The 19,932-nt window shown below is 41.6% G+C and overlaps 2 protein-coding genes across 2 annotated transcripts in view; one reads left to right on the top strand and one right to left on the bottom strand.

The window, feature by feature from the left end:
* The first annotated feature begins 11,661 nt into the window (after nucleotides 1–11,661).
* LOC104260743 (cytochrome c oxidase assembly factor 6 homolog) lies at nucleotides 11,662–13,711 on the top strand. The gene is made up of 3 exons (XM_059835660.1): nucleotides 11,662–11,687; nucleotides 11,898–12,054; nucleotides 13,297–13,711. The coding sequence occupies exons 2-3, from the start codon at nucleotides 11,911–11,913 to the stop codon at nucleotides 13,390–13,392; spliced, it is 240 nt and encodes a 79-aa protein (XP_059691643.1). The 5' UTR covers nucleotides 11,662–11,687; nucleotides 11,898–11,910; the 3' UTR covers nucleotides 13,393–13,711.
* Nucleotides 13,712–14,209: 498 nt separating this feature from the next.
* TARBP1 (TAR (HIV-1) RNA binding protein 1) overlaps nucleotides 14,210–19,932 on the bottom strand; it is a 39,601-nt gene continuing 33,878 nt past the window's right edge. The window contains exons 28-32 of the mRNA XM_059835084.1: nucleotides 18,683–18,854; nucleotides 18,278–18,469; nucleotides 17,182–17,306; nucleotides 15,882–16,018; nucleotides 14,210–14,594 (exon numbers count right to left, since the gene is read on the bottom strand). Coding sequence (XP_059691067.1) covers nucleotides 14,429–14,594; nucleotides 15,882–16,018; nucleotides 17,182–17,306; nucleotides 18,278–18,469; nucleotides 18,683–18,854 — 792 coding nt within the window. The 3' untranslated portion in view covers nucleotides 14,210–14,428. The remainder of the gene's footprint in view (nucleotides 14,595–15,881; nucleotides 16,019–17,181; nucleotides 17,307–18,277; nucleotides 18,470–18,682; nucleotides 18,855–19,932) is intronic.

Raw genomic sequence — 19,932 nt, 5'->3', positions numbered from 1 at the left:
TACACTGAAAAAGTCCTGCAAACCAAGAACCTCTCTTCTCTTTTTAAATGAATGTAATATATAGTCAAAATATATTTGCATAGGTTATTTTAAAGAATGATTTTCATGAAAAGCAGGGCAGATATTTTGAACATTAGGTACTGAATGATGCATTGCACACTGTGATTTAAAAGAAACAAATGCTATGCTACATCACACATTTATTTTTGACCAGAGCTGTACTCTGAAAGTTTTCAAGGAACCAAAAGGGAATCTTTTTGAGAATGGGAAGATGGGGGGAAGAGTGGAAGGAAGAAGGTTTGGAAATCATTCTATGGAGATGAGCGCATGTTGCTCAACATGCTCAAAATTCAAGTGCTAAAAATGCTTGCACTAAAGCACTAGAGAGAAAGCAGTATAGAGCCCAAATCTCCTTATTCTGCACATGACTGTAGTCCACGTTTAAAATCATGCAAGAGAAATCCAGTGCCTTCTACAGAACTCTTGTCTTTATCCATGCAGACCAGGTCCCACGTGAGGCACTTGCCATGGCAGGGCTCAGGCTTGCAGCCCCGGGAGACCCCAAATTCCCACCAACATCAGGATGTGCCCCCCCCATATGTGCCATGGGTTCTGTGGGAACGCGGGGCCCAGGGGACTGCAAGTTTGCGCACAGGAGACATGGTTCTCTCCTCACTTGCACAGGTTTTACCCCTGTGTGGAGCTGCGCTTGATTAACACCAGTGTGAAGAAGGGGAAATCTTGGTCATGTGTGGGACAATCCGACCGAAAATGATCAAAGGGGCTGGCAAGAGCGTGGTTGCTGATGTACAGTCTGAGAGCACGGACTAAGGGGGTGAATCGCCAGTTGCTTTTACTCCATAATTGTGAGTGTTAAGAGTTAAAAATGTAAAATATTTACATCAAATGTAACACTTTTTATGAAACTTGTAAGCACCAGGATGTTTACTTACGCGATTTTGGTTCGCCATTAAATTTCTATCTGTGATAGATCACATGCTATGTAAAAAAGGGGGGGGAAAGGTTATAGTTTACTATTTTTGAAGTTTACATTGTTGCATACAAAATTAAAAGTGTTCTTTTGAACTGCTGCCATAGCCTAAGGGTCCCTGCTGCCACCGAGGCGCTCTTCGTCTCAGGCAGGGGTGGTACCCACTTCAAAACATTTTAGCAAATCAACTTCAGATTCCATTATCTGTTTGGCAAAAGCTAAATAATAAAAGATTTTAAATTCAGCCTCTGTCAATGCTCTCTGCTTCCTTCTCCTGACTGCACCTTTATTCCAGTTTTACTGTGGGTAGTATTTGGCCAAAGCGATCAGAAGGGACAGACAAGATCATCAAAGCAACCAAGGCTGCAACTGATGCATTGCTTGCCAGTCTGTCCTCGACAGGAGGAGCATTAGACTTCCTGGACAAATCTGTCCGGAGAGCTGATATTAGGCATCAGTCAGGAAACACGTCCAGCAGAAGCAGACCAAAGGAAAAGCTCACCTTCCTTTGAAACTACCAGAGAGCAGCCATAAATGCATATGCTAATAGGTATTTAGGGGCTATGGATGGGACATGAGTTTACACATTAATAATTAGGCCCTAGTCCAGGCTGTATGTTGTTCCCTACATCTCCTCATGGCAAAATAGACACTAAAGACTTGCTAACAGAGAGTACACACACAAGCAAAAATCTGAGGCTGTGGGAAGCTGCTTGAAACCACTGTCGCATTCAGTGTCACACACCTGAATTTTTAAATCTATTTCTTTGGGAAGCAGGGGAGGGTAAGGCACAGGACAGGCGCACAGGTACAACACTAAGAACTGGTTTGAAGGGCACACACACAGACCTGATCTCAAAGATCCCAACTTAGAGATTACTCCATCTTCAAGCATATCATTTTGTCATCCTCGAAGTACCCCACACCCCTCTCCAAGCCCTCTGTCTGAGGCAAGGCCAGAGAATAATGTACAAACAGTCCCTCCATTTTCCATAGTCCCAACCAGTGGCATCTTCTGTCATGTCTGCACTCCATTTTACTGTGTGTTTGATGCAGTCTGGTAGGTATCCAAAAGGCTCTAAATGCTACTTTAAAAACTGCAACTAACATGTGTTTATTACTAAAACAGCAGCAGATTTTTTAACATTCAGTACAGATCGTGGGTAATTTATGCACCAGAATGGATAGCAGCATCAGTAAAACTCTGTGATTTACTGGATGCAACTGTCATTGCTTCTGTTGGCTCATCCTTCCTGAGAACAGGCTAAACACATGCAAAGGCTGGGATTCAAACAGCACTTTATTACAATCTCTCTCCTGAGTGGGAGCTGAGTAAACTAGATTTACCCATGGTAAGCAATTCTAAGCTACACATAGACAAATTAATCGGATTAAGTGACCTATATTTCTCCCCGCAACACCTTGCCCTACAGATGAACACCTGATTTGACAGCAAGCAGCTGCTTAGCAAATCCTTCCAGACAGTGCAGCCCAGGATGTGACTAGGAGAATGGCAAGAAAGCAGCATGTTCATATGGGTACATGCGTGCACCTGTAAGTGCCAGAGCTTCCCAGATCTGAAACTGAGGAATGAAAGGAACTGGAGTCATTGGCTCCCACCAGAAGGACAAGGCAGAGAGCAAATCCTTCTGAGAAGGTGTTAAATGTAACTGGGCCACCCTTCAGGTGAGGGCAAGATGGAACCCTCCTGATCTTGGACTGTTAAAGGACTCCCAGGACAAATTCAGTGTCTTGGAGAAGAGGGCTGACTCGTGGCAGGTTCCCCTGCTTGTCCTCATAGGCCAAAGCACTGTGTGCAATGTCTGCAGCACCCTGCGAGTCAGACCCACTGCTGGCCTGTATGGACCCCACACAGCTCTGCAGGGCTGTACCTGCTCTGCAGAAGACAGCAACAGAAGCCTAGAACCAGAATTTTTAGCCCACCCTTGGCCACCTCAGATCTCCTCCTGAGGCAGACCTGCACGTCCCCGCAGCATCAGGCCTTGCTGCCTGGTGTCTTTGAAGCTGGTCTCCAACACCATCACTGCATGGCTCCTGGCCTCACAGAGCACTGCCAGACACCAGTGTGCACTCTTGTTAAAGGGCTGACCTGGATCCTCAGCTTTCTGCCCCAACTTAGCCCTTACAAGGTGTCTTGGCTCCTCCAGCAAAGGAGGAAACCAGTAATGATCCAGTGGGCTTGTTAAAACAGCAAGTCAAAAAAAATCTGAGGAAAGTAAATAGCATCACCAGGCCCCATTGCAGCTGCCGGCTTTTGCTGCCGCACAATACAGCAGTGAGGAATCTGAGGAAGGAACAGCAGTTCTCCCCCTCCCTTGCACGTCTTTCTCCTGGGCCTGTTGTCTGTAGCTGTCTCCTGCTGCTACCTTTATCGTAATTTTTTATTGCATCTTTCCACAGTGACTGCATGAGCCTTTCATCAGCACATGAGTCAGAGCTGGGCTTATTTTAAAAAGCTTCTCCAGTTCTTCTCTCTAGGATGGTTGTATTTATATCAGTAGTCTTCAGAAAATAGCTATGACAGGCAGAAATCCAACCACAATACTCAACAGATGAACTGAAGACACTGAAACCAACACACAACTTAACTGTTTTGGGGGTTGAGGGTAGACTAGCAGTACCTGTAGATCACCAAGTTCTGGGGCTAAATTAATGTCTCCTGTAAGCTCAGGGACAAGTCACTCATCCCCAGCTCTCCAGAGTGCTCTGTAACAAAACTAGTGCAATATTGATTTGGTCAGTGTTAATACAGACAGTATCTTCAACCTATAGGGAAGGTAACATCACCAGGTTGACACCATTTCTGGCCAAAAACCTTTCTGCTACTGTGCCTGCAGGGCTGCAAACCCACTGGAAAATGAAGGTTTCCTTGTGCAGTGAATACAGAAGTCTAAATTGACTCGCATCATATTCCCAATAAACTCACAAATCTGCACAACAGAAACACGTATGTGAAAGACCCCTCCTCTTCACTGAAAAGGATGTCATAGGTCTCCAGCACTTCACAAGCCCTAGGAATAGCACGTGTCACCCACCTGGGCTACGTGGACTCAGAAAACAGGCTGGGACTAGGGGGGCTACACAGACTCAGAAAGCAGGCTGGGGCTTCTGGGGGGCTACACAGACTCAGAAAGCAGGCTGGGACTGGGGGTTTCTTCAAAGAATGGGGAAAGAACAGAAGCCAGAAACAATGCAGCTGGCGTGAAGCAGGAGCACAGGTGAGCTGCTGATGGGATCAGGACAGAAATGCCTTTTGGGAAACACTTTCCAGGGGAAGATGCCCACCTGCCCCTTGCTGCAACACCAGTTTGAAGAAATGGGGTATGTGCACATGCTGTGAAGTCATAAACTATGGGGAGTTTGGCTCCATGTCCCTGATTTGTACTGCAGAAAGGACAGAGTCCTTCAAGGCCTCCAAACCTGAGCTACTCCTTGGCAAAGGCCAAGGCTGAGAAGCTTCTTTCACAGTCCAGTCCTTGTGCAAGCTGTCTTTGCACAAACTGCCAGGAGTAATGGATTTTAATGGATGAGTTTAATTAGCTCATCGTTATTAAAAGAGATGCAATTAGATTTTCTTCTTTAGCTGGCATGTTCTAGGGCATTTCCATAACAACCTGCACCTTATCTAAAAGTCCTGAACATTAAAAAGGGAAATAAGAAAAAAAGGATCTGAAAGATCTTGTGAAAGCAAAAAGGAAGTCAAACAAAGAGATGCCCACCTGCAGCCTAAAAATCTTTTAAGTGGAAATCACATTCCTAAGGACAGGATCAGTAGCTCAAACTAATGTTTCTGAAAATAATAAGCATCATATTTCTCTCTTCTACCTGAAACTCTGTTAGAGGGATCTTTATATATACACAAGATCATTCTCAAGAAGGCGGCAATCGGTATTTCTCCTTGCACATTACAGATACACTAGGATGCAACCATCTTACTTCTCAGTAATGAAGAGTGGAACTTACAAGGAGAGTTACAATTCTGGAAAAGGCTTAAACAAGGGAGGTTGTGGAACTCACGTTAGTAGTGTATTTAAGAACCTGTTACATGTAATTTCTCTGCAATGACCTAGAGACATTTCTTTAATCCTACTGCTGAACTAGATGATTCTCTTCAGAAGAGAACTCAAAAGAGTTTTCCAGCTCTTCATCTCCAGGTTTCCCTCCAGTTCTAGATTCAGTCCACCTAACATCCCAAGACAGCTATCAGTGCATTGATTGGGAACAACAGCAATCAACCTGCAGAGCATCTTTCACCCAAATGAAGAGAACTAAAGTAGATGTGGTTTAACAGAGTTATCCACCCTAAATTGAGAATCTTTCTGATGCGTGACAACAGTAAATTTAGAGCTCCTCACCATGTATTTTAGACTTTTCACCATGTCCACTACCTCATGTATTTTAATGCTGAATGCCACCAGCTATTTTGCTGCCTGGCCACATGACAGTGAGAGATCATCTCTCAGTTTTAGTCTTCACTCTCCTGAATCGGTAAAAAAGTATGATCAGTAAATGTTTTTTTCTGACCAATCATTTATGAATACATACAAGTAGACTGGCCTCAGCACAGCTCCTTTGGTAATCTCTCTCCTTTTGAACAGCAATAATTTATTGTTTCCTGCCTCACTAACCACTTATTAGTCCACAAGAAAATCTTCTGGTTTGATCCATAGTAGCTTCATTTCTTTGGTAAGAAGCATCATTAGAAACTCTTCAGAAATCTAAGCGCATTGCTTCCTATTCTCTCAAAAAAAGGGCCAAGACGAGTCTGTGGAAAGTCATCCATCCTTCAGACTCCTTTTAACATGAAAGAACAAGACTACTGAGACTTCTGCATTAGGGGAGGGCAGCCTTGGCTAGCTAACTTCTGCAGATTATTTACACCAAACTCTAGCTTCTGTACATACCCATCCCTGACACAGACACTTAAAAGATTCTTATAAGATTTCTTAAAAGAATCCTAAAAGCATCCTAAAAGCTGGATTCCAGTGAGGTCCAAGCAGCAGGATTTGTAAGGACTTATAAAATGTGAACTTCAGCTTGGATTTCCTGCCCTGCTGGCTATGAGCATACATTATGGGCCAGTGAACATGGCTTTGCTGTCTCCCAGCAATAGGTCTCACTGCCCCTCTGTCTTCTGAAGCTGCCAAGTCTTTAATGACTACAGTCTAGTAAGCAGAGTAAGTTGCATAACACTTTCCTTGTGATTTTTGGCCAATTATACAATTTAAATGCCTTCCTGACTTGTAAACAAAAACATCTCTCTTTCATTGTGTGATTTTGGATTTGGTCAAAGGCATGTCACTTGCTAGTTCGCTGCTAAGAAAATTGATATTGATCTTGGGAACAAATACTCACCATGTTTGAGAACTATGTTGCCTTTGTGCACGTGTAAGCAATCCCACCTGGAACAGTACACCTATGTTTCACAGACAATGTTTATAGTGACCATAAGGTAATCAGTGCAGCTGATGGATTATTAAATACAACACCTGAATGCAAGTATGCAGCTGGACTTTTGGTAAAGAATTTTAGGATGTGTTTCAGTCTCAGAGAGAACTAGGAACCACTTCTTTGCTTTTAGTACATAACATGCCATAGAAATTTGAAGGCATTCAAATGAAACTCAAAATACGAGTTTTCTTCTTCCATTTACATAGCTCTGAAAATTGGAGTCTGCTTGTAGAACAGGCAGATTCCCAGCTTCCCATCTAGCTTTCTTGCAAAAAGCTGAACATCAACATTGCTGCAAAGCAAGCTTGTCTCATCCTTGGTGGGACTGGAGAACTGCTAATCAGGAGCCAACAGAAGAGCAAGCATTAGTCAGTCTGCCCACCTCACCATAGCCTGCTTTTCCCAAAATACTCCTTTTTCTGTTTTCTTCCTTCCTAACAACTGAACAAAAATGGAATATTGGCATTAAAAACAAGTGCCTATAATTAATGTAAATTACTTCATCGCCATAAAAGAATCCTAAACCTTCAGTTGTTGGGTTCTTTCTTCATCATACTCACCACTCCTCTTGGTAGCCTAGTGATTTTCAGACTGCATTCCACAGAGTACTCCACTGATGTCCCTCAGAGGTCACAAAGACAAGCAAGCCTTTTCTCAGCAGAGGTCTGGAGAAGGTGAAAATCACTGTTCTCTCTGCCCTTTCTTCTTCTGTCTCCATAACAGCCTGCACAGACTGCTTTGTCCATTCTAGTCAAATCCCTTCCAGCGCTACCTGATGAACCCACACACCCAGCCCTCCAATACATGCAGAGCTACCGCAGAAAGCTGTGGTAGCTTCTATGTCAGTCTCTCCCTCAGTGTCCCAAGCCATTTGTTTAATTCTCTATGTTCATGTCACATTGGCACTCCCTAGTGCAGGGATCCTCATCACAACAGCCAGCAAAGACAGCATTATGAGGAAATCAAGGTAAGAGTCCCAACACACATTTAGTTGAAAAGTAACGTGATAATGCACACTTTCTTAGGGATTCAGAAAATTTATTTGCTAAGGCCACCAAACAAAAGCTACAGTTTTCATTCTCCTCATACACTCCTCCTTCTCCATTCATTCAAAACCCTAAATTTTTGCTAATTCATCCAAAGAAGTTTAAGCGTGTTATTGTTAAAAGGAAATTGATAAAACTCAACATGAAATCTTTATGAAATAATGAAAAGGAGTGCTTTCCATAAGGCCATAGAAAGTACAGAATACATTTCTTAAATGTTTAGAATCTAATATGCCTCTTTGAGATCTTTATTTGCAAATGTTTGGTATTAAATGCAAGATTAAGTAAAGAGAAATAAGTTCTATTTATAAACATAGATAGATCATTTAGTATTATCAGTGACTACTTAATAATGAACTTCTTGTTAATTATTAACTAAGGAATTCATTAGCTGTCTGCCAGTTCTTAAGCAATTCTCTTACAAAGCTCAGAAAATTATTGCTCAAAAAATCAGCGGTCTTTGCTGAAGCCTGATTCTTCAAGAGGAATATTTAGTTTTTAAAAGACTTTTTAAAAGCTATTTTAAAGATAAAAATTACCTGTTCTGTTAAAGAAGGACCTATTTGAAAGAGAACTTAAGTCTCACTGAACCCTAATAAACCACAAAAATAACCTCAGAAAGCAACAAAAGGAAGACTTTAAACAATAAAGGCATATAAATGCTTCCCCTCCACAAGAACAAAGAGTGGTTCCACACTCGCCTTTGCAGACTTCATCTTCAAAGTTGACACTACTGCCAAGAGTAACACATGAGGGTCATTAGCGAGTAAAAGGATGAAAGTAGAATCTGAACTTTGGTCACACAGGATCTCAAGAGATCCACTCAGAGAGATGCTTGATGTTCAACCATTTGAGTAACCTCTGTTAAAACATTTTCAAAGAAGAGGAGCAGAAAGAGGTGATTACTCTTTGCAGTTCATGGGTTTTCTTTGCTTAATTTATTCCTTTTTTAATAATAAAACCAGGCACAATTAATCATTGTGATTTTTTTGCTTTTTTAAATATAATTATTTTCTTTCACCAGGCATAGCAAGGAACACTGTTAAGACCAAAGGAGTCAAAGTTACACCCTTAATGAATGGGGTGAAGAGTCTAGAGCACGAGTCTTACGAGGAGCGGCTAGGGAACTGGCGTTGTTTAGCCTGGGGAAGAGGAGGCTGAGGGGAGACCTCATTGCTCTCTACAATTACCTGAAAGGAGGTTGTAGAGAGGTGGGTGTCAGTCTCTTCTCCCAGTAACAAGTGATAGGATGAGAGGAAACAGCCTCAAGTTCTGCCAGGGGAGGATGAGGCACTTAGGGACATGGTTTAGTGGTGGACTTGGCAGTACTAGGTTAACAGGTGAACTTGATGATCTTGAAGGTCTTTTCCAACCTAAACGACTATACGATTCTATGACATCCGAGAAGCAAGAAAGAGAAAATCTTGATATATGGTTCTCTTGCACTACATATTTTTAAAATTTTTACTAAAAAACCTGCTTGGTGTTCAACAACGGAAGAAAATGTCCCAGGCTACCTCAGGTAAGATTTTGTTATTATTTCCAGAAAAATAAATAGTTGGACACAGGGCTATATTGCTTAAAGAACTCGTTTTTAAATTCAGTTCCCTGAAAGTCTTTTACAGATAGGGATCATCTATTGAAATCTTTCAATGCAAGAAAAACAAATTAATTGAGCTCCTGGTATAAGCACAAAGCTGAACACAGCTATAGTACATCAAGGAGTGCTTGCGTTATTAGTCCTAGGGACCCCTGTAAGATGCTAATTGCTTCCAAAGTGAAAGGAGACATCATTATGGTTGCCAATCCAGAATCTGCTGGGCAAATTTCAATTAAATATGGGGTAAGTAAGGCTGTAGGTGAGGAGAGATCTGTTAGATGTTAACTAGAAGGCAAAGCACACACAATGCTGTATCCCAATTAGCAAGAACAGGCACAAAAGAGCCTGAGAGCTGAACCACTGTATAAACCCCACAAGATTCACTTCAATGCATTGCTGGCAAGAGTTCTAGTGGGAGACAGGCATCTATTTCTTTAACATCTATCTCACTAACCGCTAAATGGAAATGTAATTCAACGGCTTCAACTGTGGCAACCAGCGCACCTAACAAATGTGGAATTTTTTCAGCCTCCCATCTTTCTAGAACATTTGTCTCTGCCTGACTATTATAAATATCCCATTTATTACTTACTGGGCACATTTCCCAAAAGTAAAAGACTAAAGATACTTAGAATTGGCTAACAACAAAAAAATCCACCTCCTTATGATAGCAGTTTAACCAAATGGAAATATTGCCATTAAAAATGTATTAGATAAGTCTGTCTTTTTTTCTATTCATGCACTTTCTAAAACCAGATCACTAAATTTCCATAATATCCATTACACAGAGTTATTTACAGTTGTCTCCAGTGAGTATTTCTTGGGCTACAGGTCATTAAAGAATAAACTATTTATCACAAATACCCCAGATGTGCTATTTGGGCTTTGTGATTAATTATATATAATCACATTATCCCCTTTGTTTCATGAATGCAGCAACATTACATGCACCATAAATTTTGAAATCTAAAACACAACTGACATTTCCTATTATCACATGTTTTGGTCTTGAGACTTAACATTCATTTTCTATTCAACACTATGCTTGTAAAAGCTTGCTTTGCAAAAGCTTGAGTGCAAAAGGGTCATAAGCAAGCTGTAATATAAATTTACTTCTAGATTAATTCTTTTCAACAGAAAAACATAATTGAAATTCTACTTTTGTGGTGACCTCCACTCACCTTAAAGCCCCTGTTCTATTAGAAATTAAATTACTGCATTTCTGTCCCTTACCTACCATAGTCTAGCAAACAGAAGGTGGTTAACCAAATAGGCAGGGACAAGAACACGAACTGTGTTATATACCGTACAGTGTACAGCAGCAGTCGCATTCACTTTGCTCCAAAAAAGTATCGCTTCCAAGGGGTTGGTTAGGTATTTCAACAAACAAGAACCCCTCCAGCTCTGGCTGGCTTCCAGGGGGCTCTGCTGAAGAAGTGCAAATGCTTGGTCTTCTCTTAAAATACCTTTCCTTGTATCGAGACAAGCGAGTCACCTGCAAGGAGAACGAGGAAAGCATGCCTACCATCATCAGCCAGAATCATTACCACATACTGAGGAAGAAAACCAGCTCAGGGTAGGTCGACAGCTACGCTCACTCCCTGACCCAGCTGCCGAGTGCCCTCACGCACCAGGAGCACCGAGTATCGGCAAGCTCCTGGTAAAGCCGCTGGCCCGGGAGCTGCCAGGGGCTCAGCACCTCGCAGAGTCAGGCTCTTCCCAGCTGCCAAAATGTCACCCTTCCCAAAACCGCAACACGTTACTATGGCAACACGCACACTCGCTTTCCAAACTGCAAAACTGCTCCACATTTCCAGGCGGCGGATGCGCAAAAGGAAGACTACAGGGACTGCCTGCCACGAGGAAACGCCCGCAAATCCCAGATGAAATAATGAAACAAGAGTTTGTTCCTGGATGTTTTTTACCAGCACCGCAGGCTTCCTGCCTGCTGTTGCTGCTGGGCTGAGCTCCCCAGGTGCCCACCCAGCCGGCCCCCCGACTTCTGGTATTATTTTATCACCCTTACTACGGGTAAATTTTTCTTCCAGTGGGGTAAACCAGTTCTTCTTCCTTGCTTTTATTATCAGCTTGACTTAGCGCCAGGGCCCGTCAGGAGCAACATTTCCAGAGTGGTTTTTATAAGGTGCACACACCTGTGTACAAGCCAGTGAAACCAAGTCCCTCTGGGGCTTCAAATACACCTGTCGCAAACCCACGGCTCTCCCTCCTCCGACTGAGAGGCCACAGCGGGGAAAAGCGCCCCGGAAGGGCTTGCGGGGGGAACCGCTGCGGACGGGAGAATTTGGGGAGCCCTGGCTGGCCGGGACCGGCCCCGCGGCCCGCCCCGCCCCGACCTGGCCTGGTCGGGCCCGGCCCGGCCCGCGGGAGCACCAGAAGCTCCGTCCCCATGGCGACCACGGCCCCGCGCGCGGGGGCGGGACAAGCGGCGCGCCTGCCAATCTCACCCGGGGCCGTCGGGCCTGCGCCTGCGTACTAGGAAAAGGGCCGCGCCGCTCCTCTCCAGCGCGGTACCGCTTCCGGGACCGTGACCTTCCCCGCGTGAGACTGGGCCGGGCGGGTGAGTGCGGTGCGGTGCGGGGCCCAGGGCCTTCCCTCCGGCGGCCGCGGGCGGTGCCGCTCAGGCACCCCTTCCCCCGGTGCCTTGGGACCGCGGGCAGGGCGGCGTCGGGCCCCGCCGCGGAAGCGGCGAGGCGCGGTGCGGGCTCGCAGCCGGCCCGGGGCAGCGCCGGCGGCGAGGCGCGCTTGGACGAGCACCGTTTGTGTCCAGGTCGGTAGTGAAGATGTCGGCGCCAACGATGGAGGAGAGGAAGGCCTGCTGGGGGGCGCGGGACGAGTTCTGGCAGTGCTTGGATAGGCACGCGGGCGATGCCGCCAAGTGCGAGAAGCTGCGGCAGTCCTTCGAGTCCCGGTGTCCGCAGCAGTGGGTGAGCAGCCGCCGCTCCCTGCGCGTCCTCCTGCCCTCGGCCTCCCAAAGCTCGCACTAAACGAACAGAGCGTTTCTTTGCACGTTAGTAACCGCATCGGCAAGTAATTACACTTACCTTGTTAATGATGGCAACTCCCGCTTCTTGGATTGCAGAACGTGCGCCGTCTTACGCTTTCTTACTGATAACCCTGCACCCTTGTCAAATGGAACTTGGTTTGCACACTTTCAGTCTTGCTGGGAAATTAAATTCCTGGGCGGACCACTGACCGGCCCAGGAGCTATGGACAGTAGTATAAAGTAAATAGTAGAAAAGGAAAAGAAAATACTATCTCAAACTTTCACACAAATACACAACTACTCAGGCTTATTGTTTTAAGATAATTACAAAAAAAGTTCTGAAAGATACTCGGAAGCTTTAGACCTGCACAGAAATTACTGTTACTAAAGAAAAAAGGCTAATACGGAAAGGAGGTGACACGCAAGGCTTGCAGTTGCATGGCATCTTAAGACTGCCATCTGATACCTTCTTGCATGTAAAAATACGCTTCTTCATGAGTACAATTTCACAGTAAACCATCTGCTTACATGTAACTCATTCATGTTGTGCTTTTTAGTTTCCCAAGATCAAGCTACAAGTCTGAACTTTTTAAATAAGCATTGCCTTTTAGTAACAGTAGTGTCTGTGGGGCTGAACAGTTCCTGTTGGAGCTAGTAGACTTAAATCATTAAAAAAAGCTGGTACATTCACAGTTGCCCTACTGACTTACACTTTGGACACTGCAGTTCTGCCATGTGTCATCTCTAGTGATGGTGGTTTCATCTGCCAGTGCTTTGCACCAGGCACATCAGTGGCTCTAGGCAATGAATTCAGATGTTACATAGTCTGTGATACCATAGAGAAGCTGCTGGACTTATCTTTGTACTACAAATAATCCTTGTTCATGGCAGTAAAAATAGCAAAGCAATAGACTGCTTTTATTAGATGTCCATTGAAGTAATGGGGTGGTTGACAGGAAACTGAAGTTCACTTTCAAAATGGTAAAAAAACACCACAAAACAAAAACCAAACATGCTCCACCCTTCAATCTTCTACTTCAACATAGCAAGAAACTCCTAATTAGCGTTAAAATCCTCCTTAAGTTCAGTGATGAAAGACTGTTTATTCCTTAAGTCTCATGGTGCACAAAGCACCTTTCTCTGCTAGTTTCTTCTGATGAACGTATTTTCTCTTTTTAAACAGGTTAAGTATTTTGACAAACGAAGAGACTTCTTACAATATAAAAGAAAGCTTGAAACAGAAGGATATCATCCTCCAGAAGCTGCTGGGAAGTCTTAGGTACTGTACTTTCAAAAAAAATCTAGTGAGAATAACTATGGAATGAAGAAGGAGAAAGCAACAGAAGCTGCTTGAGCTCAAGAACTGGTAACGTGACCATCTCCCTGAAATGCAGGCTGCCTTTCTTGTTTGCACGGTCTCGTGCATCTGCAAAAAGATGGTCATGGACAGCTTTTTCATGAATATCAGTCAAAGAAATATGGGCTGTTCACAAATCTAAGGTTTTGAATGTATAATTAGTCAAATTGTTTCATAGGAATAAATGATTATTTAATAGTGTAATGTACATATTCTAAAGAGAACAATAAAATTTCCTTTCAATAAGCAAACCAGCTTTTCCTTAAAATAAAAAAAATCCATTCCAAGTTCTCCTCCTTGTCAAAAGGAGGTGGTGGTAGTATAATGTAATTTGTATTTGTCATTTACCAAGTATTTCAAAGTATTTTAAAATACAGTTTAAGTCAGACAACAGTTTATAAAGCAGCAGGCAGTAGAAGACCTAATGGATCCTGTGCATATGATATGTAAATTACATAGGAATTTCTACATTAGCCATAACAGTCAGTTTTCGAGCAGTATTGCTGTTAGAAATATGGCAGTTATTTATCATGATTCTCATGTTATGGCCTTTTGTATAAGTTTAGTAGGTTTAATTACCTTATTGATAGAAGTTTTGATTATAATTATAGGAAGGCACCACTTCCATTTCAAGCATGGTCATCAAAATCAAAGTAACTGCAGTAAAAAATCCTATGTTTTGAGTTTGGGATTGGTACGATGCTTATGTTCTAATAGTTGAAAAATCACACACACCACATGCAATATAAATAGTATTTATTTCCAATGCAACAGTTTTATTTAAGGAGGTAAAGTATTAAGGCATTTGAAAGTCAGTCTGAACACTACAGAGAACAAAACATGCAAAAGTTAAGAATCCTCATTCACCCTGAGTTTGTATCTCATCTATTCAGAATTTCATGTTGTAGCACCATAGGAAGTCACCCAGCTGTACTATAAGGCACGAAACTCTTGGCAGTTATTTTTGTTGTTTTTGCTTGATCACTTGTTGCCTTGTATACTCCCAAATCAGCAGAGCTCCACTGACATGAACGTTGAGTGATCGAATAATGCCCTGCTGAGGAATTTCCACACAGACATCCAGGTGGTGAATCAGGTCTGCTGGGATTCCTTCATGTTCATTTCTAGTAAAGAAGAAACAGTAACTTGTATCCGGGAAAAGACAGGTGTTCCAGAAAGCAAAAGATGCAAAAGTCACAACAGCATCCAAACACCATTTAACAAAAGATGCATCTGTCCTCAATATAACTGATGAGGACAAGAAATGATTTTAAAAGCAGTAATACATTACAGATACAAAGAAAACACGGGAGACCTGACTAAGCTTTGATGTAGGAAAACTGGTAGAACACTTCATCTTCAGTTCACTGGTCCAGCAATAGCTGAACACCCAACGTAAGGACTCCCCCCCACCTTTACTTTGAAACTATCCATATACAGCAAAATAAACAGCTGTAAATGAAGTGACCAGGGCACAAAGCTGCTGGCACAGCAGGCAAGCTCAGCTGCCCACTTCACATTCAGCAAGGTCTTGGTATGAGGGAACGTCAGACTGATGGAAGCCTTGAATTGGACGTTTCATCTCTTCTGAATGAGCGCACCAGAAGATACCAAAGGTTATCAGTAATTGAAACTATGTTTTTAGTTAGAAGAGAACAAAGTGATTATGAGAACCACATTCTGAAGACAAGCTACATATAAAAAAAGTTTGAAAAACAGGTATTTCTGCCCACTTTGTCCTAAAAGGATAGACAGACAGGCCCTTCCTCCTGGTCTCACTGGCCCTGCAATTCCAGTAGCTTTCTGACTTACAGGCACTTTTCCTCTAGATTTCGTGCAGTAGCCTCCCCTTTGTCACATCTGATGCTTGCCTGCTTATAGGAACTGATCATTGCTTTTCTCTGAAGTCCTCCCACCCTTGCTTGTACTGCAAAAACTTGCTACTTCATCTTGTGCCTCATCCTTAATTTTTAAAGGATCTCCCAGCTATGCATGCTCCCACTCTGCTCCAGTCCTCCTCACTCAGTTAAGCAGGGCAAACAGGCAGCCCTCTTTCTTGCTGAGCTCACCGCAGCCTACACATACAGGGCCCCATATTACTAAAGTGAACAGACGATACCTCTCTATCACACCTGGAAAACTATAATCCATGCTGTTGCTACCTCTACCCATAAAAAAAAAGGAGTTGTAGTGTATGGATACATTAAGTATGAGGAGAAGGATCATTCAGGAGTAGGTATCAAATACCTCCCCGTCCTTAGCACACAAAGCCAAGCTCTGCTGTTTCCATAATCACTTCCCATTCTAAATCCACCTTACCAGTGTCACTTGCTTTCCATATGACCAAACTCTGGCTAGTAGAAGGGAGGGACTGCAAAAGGTAGATTTACAAAAAACATGCATGTTCTTACCCCAGCAACAATAGTGACTTCTCTGGGAAGGAATATTCTGTAAGATCAAAACTTTTAGCTGTCTGCTCCACACCAATAATAGTGTAGCCTTCTGTTTTTTTCTGCTGTAAATAATCAACAAGCTGAGATGGTTTCACCTGTCCATCGAAAGTAGAGAGAAATATACAAATATTTAAATAGTGCCATCTGTAAACTTCTGAAGTTACTGTAAAAATCAATTTACCTGGGCAGTTTTTAAGATTAATTACTTGTATCCCCAAAGACTGTCCATATACATAGCTTATTACCATTTTAAAAGCTCTTCAGCAATGGCACAAACGGTTAAGTAATGCCACAAAAATGTACTCCACGAATACAATGAATAAAGCCTTTTCTATGCTTCTGACAGCTACAAGTCTGACATCTGAATATAAAAGAATCACTCTTGCACAGGGATAAGGTGCATAGTTGTTATTTAACCCAAAACAACACAACAGCCGGTATTGAAGCTGAGTTGCCTTACATGCCTGCATTACAACTTGTGATGGCTAGCAGTGAAGAATTTCCTAGGTGTCTTCATCCTACTCTCTGAACTGCTTATTTGTATTAAATGCCAATTTCTTCATGTAACAGAAACTATCATCAGTACACTTCTGTACAGAGATTAGGCATGACAACATGTGTCCATCAGCATTCTGTTTTAGGCAAAACACACTACAGTTATCTTGTTCTGAAGAAAAATCTTAATAGGCTGAAAATAAATTCAGTGCAAATCTTTCATTTTTTTTTCCACAGCGTTTTTCAGATGACTTAAATGAAGCTGATCTTGAAAAACACATTATTATAAAGTATCACAAACATATTTTCTACCAAACAATTGAAACCCTCATTTTTATAAGCTAGATAATAGGTTCTAAAAGCTTGGCGCAAGTTAGCTTCAGGCAAACTCAAAGATTATCCCTATGAAGTTACCAAAAGCAATGGACCAAGCAAGATAAATGAAGTGTTGTTCAACTTTTATAAAGAAACATTAAATTCCAACACACCACTATAAACCAGAGTAAGAGGTAACAATGACAGCTCACATAATCAGTTTATCACAGCAATAAGAAATTAAAAAAGAATTTGAAAAATACTTTTATGAGGCTGACCCAAAGTTTATTCCAAAATACTCAAGATTAAGTCTCAGAGATAACAGCAGGAGCTTCTGTTAAATAAAAAGTTCATTTTGCAAGCGAAAAAAAGTAAGACTCTGAACTATGCATCTGATGAACTGAAGCTGTACAGTACACTTTTTAGCTATTAAAAAGTTTCCGTTCACCTCAACAAGGGGGAGCCACTGCTCTGCAGAAACACTGAGATGCTGAAACTGCTTATCCTGTATATAATGAAGACTGCCAACAACTAGTGCAGATGCCCCAAATATTTCACTTGTACGACATAAACCTACAAACAGAAGAATTAAAGTGATTGTGTAGAAAATAAACACCAAGCGAGAATATTTTAGCAAGTGAAAAAGGACAAAGAATCCGAAAGAGAAATGGTTACTTTAATCCTCTATTTTTAATCAGTTTCAGGTGCTTCTTATGTCTATTCCAAGTCACACCTTGTTCCATATAATTTACCAGAAAAAAAAAATGTTTTTTAACTTAGCAGAAGATAAAAAATTACAAAAGCACTATGTCTGACAATGTGCTTCTACAATACTAATTACACAAAGTAACGGGTCAGTGTAAAAGCCTAGGCAGGGATGGATGGACACATAGACACACACTTAAGCTCTAAATCCAGTACCTGTTAAACAAAAGGCTTGAGAGAATGACACTTTACAGCATTACAATGCAGACAGCACCAGCTTGTGGGCTTATTTTTCATTAACAGTCTTACTGCAGATATTTAAACTGCTGACAACAGCAAGCACAATGCAATAAAGTATTTGCAGGATTTATTATATCACAGCTTGCACGAAATTGTGAAGGTGTACTTAATCAGGAACAGGCACTTTCTTGTCCAACAGTCATAAGAAACTAGTAGGTCTACAAGATTTGGTTTAATTGTTATAGAAAAAAGTAAAAGCGAATTATTTCCTTTAACTGCATACACAGTTAAAAACCTCAACTGTAACAAAGAATATAAAAACCAGTAAGAAACTAAGCATGATTTACAGCAAAGTTCTATTTAATTAATGCATGCTATGTGTAAGTACTTTTTTTTTCCCCCCTTAAAATATAACTATAGAAGACCCCTTCTTCTGAAGCGGGTAGTATTTCTTTTGGTTACCAGCTTTTTGCAGGATAACTATTTATTTCTCTGAGTAGTACTTAAATAATTTTCTAATTATCAACAAAAGATGAAACTCCATCCAAGTGGGCTCTAAGATCTAAAATGAAAGTTTAAAAATGCGCACTCAACCTTACCTCCTAAATTGGTAGGTTTATCAATAAGCGAAGCCACAACAATCAGTCTGCTGTTTGATTTACCGAGCTTAGCGGCACGATCCTGAAATACCATTTCCAGGTCTAAACTAGGAGTACTGTTCTTCCAGGGTATAATCTTTTTCTGAACGTCAGTCCATTCTGTCTGGCTCTCCGTTTCAACTGAATTTGAACCTATAAAAACAAGTCATATGGATATGCAAGTGGTAGTGGAACTACTGCTTCAGTAAACATGATTAGCCATCTACTATTGTTCTACGGCACATACTCTGCTCACATAGATACAAGGCTACTTCAGCAGAATAACACAGAGATCAGATTGAATACAGATATATACAGCTACTACATACAAATAATTATATTTAATATAGATTAGCTATATTTTACCCATGTCTTGCTGAGACCAGTCACTTGGTTTCAGATCAAGAAGTTCTGTTCGAGAATGATACCACTGAAATTCTGGTGGCAAAGGAATGTCAGTGAATCTGTCAAATTTAACGAGTGAGATCCATTCATCTTCAGCAAGTTCCGAAAGTCGGGGAAGAGTGTAAAATATTGTCTGCAGTGTAACACAGTGTTATTAGCAGAGCACCACTAAAGCAAGCCAAACAGGTAATAAATTAACCTCTGGTTATTTTCTCACACACGCATCTTTTATCTAGTATTCTATGATTTTAATACTTTTCTTGGCACTTGATAAAACTTACTAATATATCTCTCAATGCTCGTCACTTCACATATAGTGCTATCCCAAACTTTCATAAATCTGGTCTCTTTCTCTCTCTGATTAGACCTTTAAGGATCTGCATTGATTACTGTTCCGAAATTCTAGAATACCAAGAATTACTGCTAGGCTTCTCAGGACAGAGGTCTTATGAAAATGTTTTACATGTAACACGAAAGAGTTTTCAGATGCCCTTATGAACTTCTACTAAAGAATGCGGATTGATATGATGTCAAAAGCATTAAAATCTAGTGGTAAAAATCCAGCAGTACCAATACAGCTAACCACAATCTATCAAGGAGGAACAAATACACACCCCAAGGGAAAGGCTGAATAAGATGGAAGAGTTTAAAACCCAGACATTTTGTTTATCCCAATGCACCCTCAAGATGAAGGTGAAGACGCACCCTGAATACATTTAAATACTTAAGTATTAGCCTTGCCCCCCCCCCCCCCCGTTCAGGTTTTTAACTTCTGAATTTTGCTAAGCCATATCTAGCATATTTAAGTGTTTGCAAAAATATTTCACAGAACATCAGTTAAAAAAAAAAGAAAATTCCTTCTCTGAAAGATGCCACTGTTTGTGCCAGAACACATGTACCCCTTTTCACATTCATGTTTATCTTCTATTTTCAGCTTAGTTTCTCTATCTCTTATTTTTATCTGCACCCTTATTTTTGCCTGCCTTCCCTCAGTGTTTATTCAGCTCTCAGTTATTTAAGCTAAGGCAAAAGGGATAGCTGAAAAAGATGTTCTAGGAGTTATATAGCTGTATTCTGTTCACATTAAACAACAATTTAGTTAAGCAACCTCAAGTCACTTCTAAGAACAGGAGATGTCTCAAAAATCCTAACATACTACATGTGATTAAGTAGATGCTCTTCAGTTACTAGAAGTAACTTTTCCAGCCACA

Source organism: Gavia stellata, chromosome 2 (assembly GCF_030936135.1).
Source record: "Gavia stellata isolate bGavSte3 chromosome 2, bGavSte3.hap2, whole genome shotgun sequence".
Lineage (NCBI taxonomy): Eukaryota > Metazoa > Chordata > Aves > Gaviiformes > Gaviidae > Gavia > Gavia stellata.
The sequence above is the reverse complement of the archived record's forward strand: the minus strand, read 5'-3'. Positions and strand labels throughout refer to the sequence as shown.

Bases quoted from the DNA above. Each gene is read 5' to 3' on its own strand.
- LOC104260743 (XM_059835660.1), top strand. From the start codon at position 11,911: ATGTCGGCGCCAACGATGGAGGAGAGGAAGGCCTGCTGGGGGGCGCGG. The intron at 12,055-13,296 runs GTGAGCAGCCGC...CTTTTTAAACAG, and splicing joins CCCGGTGTCCGCAGCAGTGG to GTTAAGTATTTTGACAAACG.